The sequence below is a fragment of the Myotis brandtii genome, unplaced genomic scaffold (genome assembly GCF_000412655.1).
Source record: "Myotis brandtii unplaced genomic scaffold, ASM41265v1 C42350938, whole genome shotgun sequence".
Classification (NCBI taxonomy): domain Eukaryota; kingdom Metazoa; phylum Chordata; class Mammalia; order Chiroptera; family Vespertilionidae; genus Myotis; species Myotis brandtii.
This window is the reverse complement of record NW_005322762.1, coordinates 1-1,345: the sequence shown is the minus strand read 5'-3', so window position 1 is coordinate 1,345 and position 1,345 is coordinate 1. Positions and strand designations below refer to the sequence as shown.

The window sequence follows — 1,345 nt, the reverse complement described above, 5'->3', positions numbered from 1 at the left end:
CCCGCCGGTGCTGGGCGAGGTGTGCAATCTGGCTGAAGGCCCGGCCGCACTCCTCACACTCATAAGGCTTCTCTCCCGTGTGTGTTTTCCGATGCTGGGCAAGGTGTGCGTTCTGGCTGAAGGCCTTGCCGCACTCCTGACACTCATAAGGCTTCTCTCCAGTGTGAACTCTCTGGTGATGAGCCAGGTGTGTGCTCTGCCGAAACGCTTGCCCACATTCCTTGCATTCGTAGGGTTTCTCCCCGGTGTGAACTCTCTGGTGAAGAGTGAGCGAGCCGCGGTGGCTGAAGGCTCTCTCGCAGAGCGCACACGCGTACGGTTTCTCTCCCGTGTGAATTCTCTGATGTACAGTCAGGGAGGAGCCATGGCTGAACGCCTTCCCACACACGTTGCATTTGTAAGGCCTCTCTCCGGTGTGAATTCTCTTATGCTGAATGAGTCCGATGTGGTCTGTAAAAGCCTTCCCACAGTCCACGCAGTCAAAGGGTTTCTCTCCGGTGTGATAGTACCTCTGGTGGCGGATGAGAGAAGCATTCTGCCTGAAGGCTTTCCCACAGTCAGCACATTCATAGGGCCTCTTTCCCGTGTGAATTCTTCGATGATGAGCCAGGGAGGAGCAATCGCTGAACGCCTTCCCGCACTCAGTGCACTCATAGGGTTTCTCTCCTGTGTGGACCCTCTGATGCTGAGCGAGGTGTGCAAGCTGGCTGAAGGCTTTGGTGCACTGCTGACACCGATAAGGCTTCTCCCCAGTGTGAACTCTCTGGTGCTGAATAAGATGAGCATTCTGGCTAAAGGCTTTCCCGCACTCGGCGCACTCAAAGGGTTTTTCTCCCGTGTGTGTTCTCTGATGTTGAGTTAGGTGGGCACTCTGGCTAAAGGCCTTTCCACACGCAATACATTCATAGGGTTTCTCTCCGGTATGGATTCTTTGATGAAGAGTCAGTGTAGAGATTTTGCTGAAAGTTTTCTCACAGTCTTTGCATTTCAGAAGTTTCTTTCCTCCACAGACTTGCTTGTGTTTTTTAACAAATGCCTGTGTTTTTAAGCTTTCCTTATCTGTGTCAAAATTGTATGCTCTCTCTTCAATGGGAAATATGTGTTTTACATAAGAAAATGTATTCAGATGAAAAACTGTCCCAGGTTTGTTAGAGTGGTCTTTTTTCTCAATGAGCGCACCTATATGATTGACAGTCTCTTGCCTAAACTGTGGCTTCTGACTTACCAGGTCCCTCCCAAATGGGTCTTCATCTCTCCAGTTTTCCCCTAATGTGGAACACTCTAAGTTACCAGAGCTTGCAAGTCTTCCCGTTATCGTTACCTGGGATAATTTTTCTTCGTAAAT

The 1,345-nt window shown here is 49.9% G+C and overlaps 1 protein-coding gene across 1 annotated transcript; it reads right to left on the bottom strand.

The window, feature by feature from the left end:
• Positions 1–4: 4 nt before the first annotated feature.
• On the bottom strand, positions 5–1,342 carry LOC102239738 (zinc finger protein 470-like; the record flags this gene model as incomplete). The annotated part of the gene is made up of 1 exon (XM_005852961.1): positions 5–1,342. A coding segment is annotated over one exon (1,338 nt), but the record flags the coding sequence as incomplete, so codon positions are not given.
• Positions 1,343–1,345: the final 3 nt, after the last annotated feature.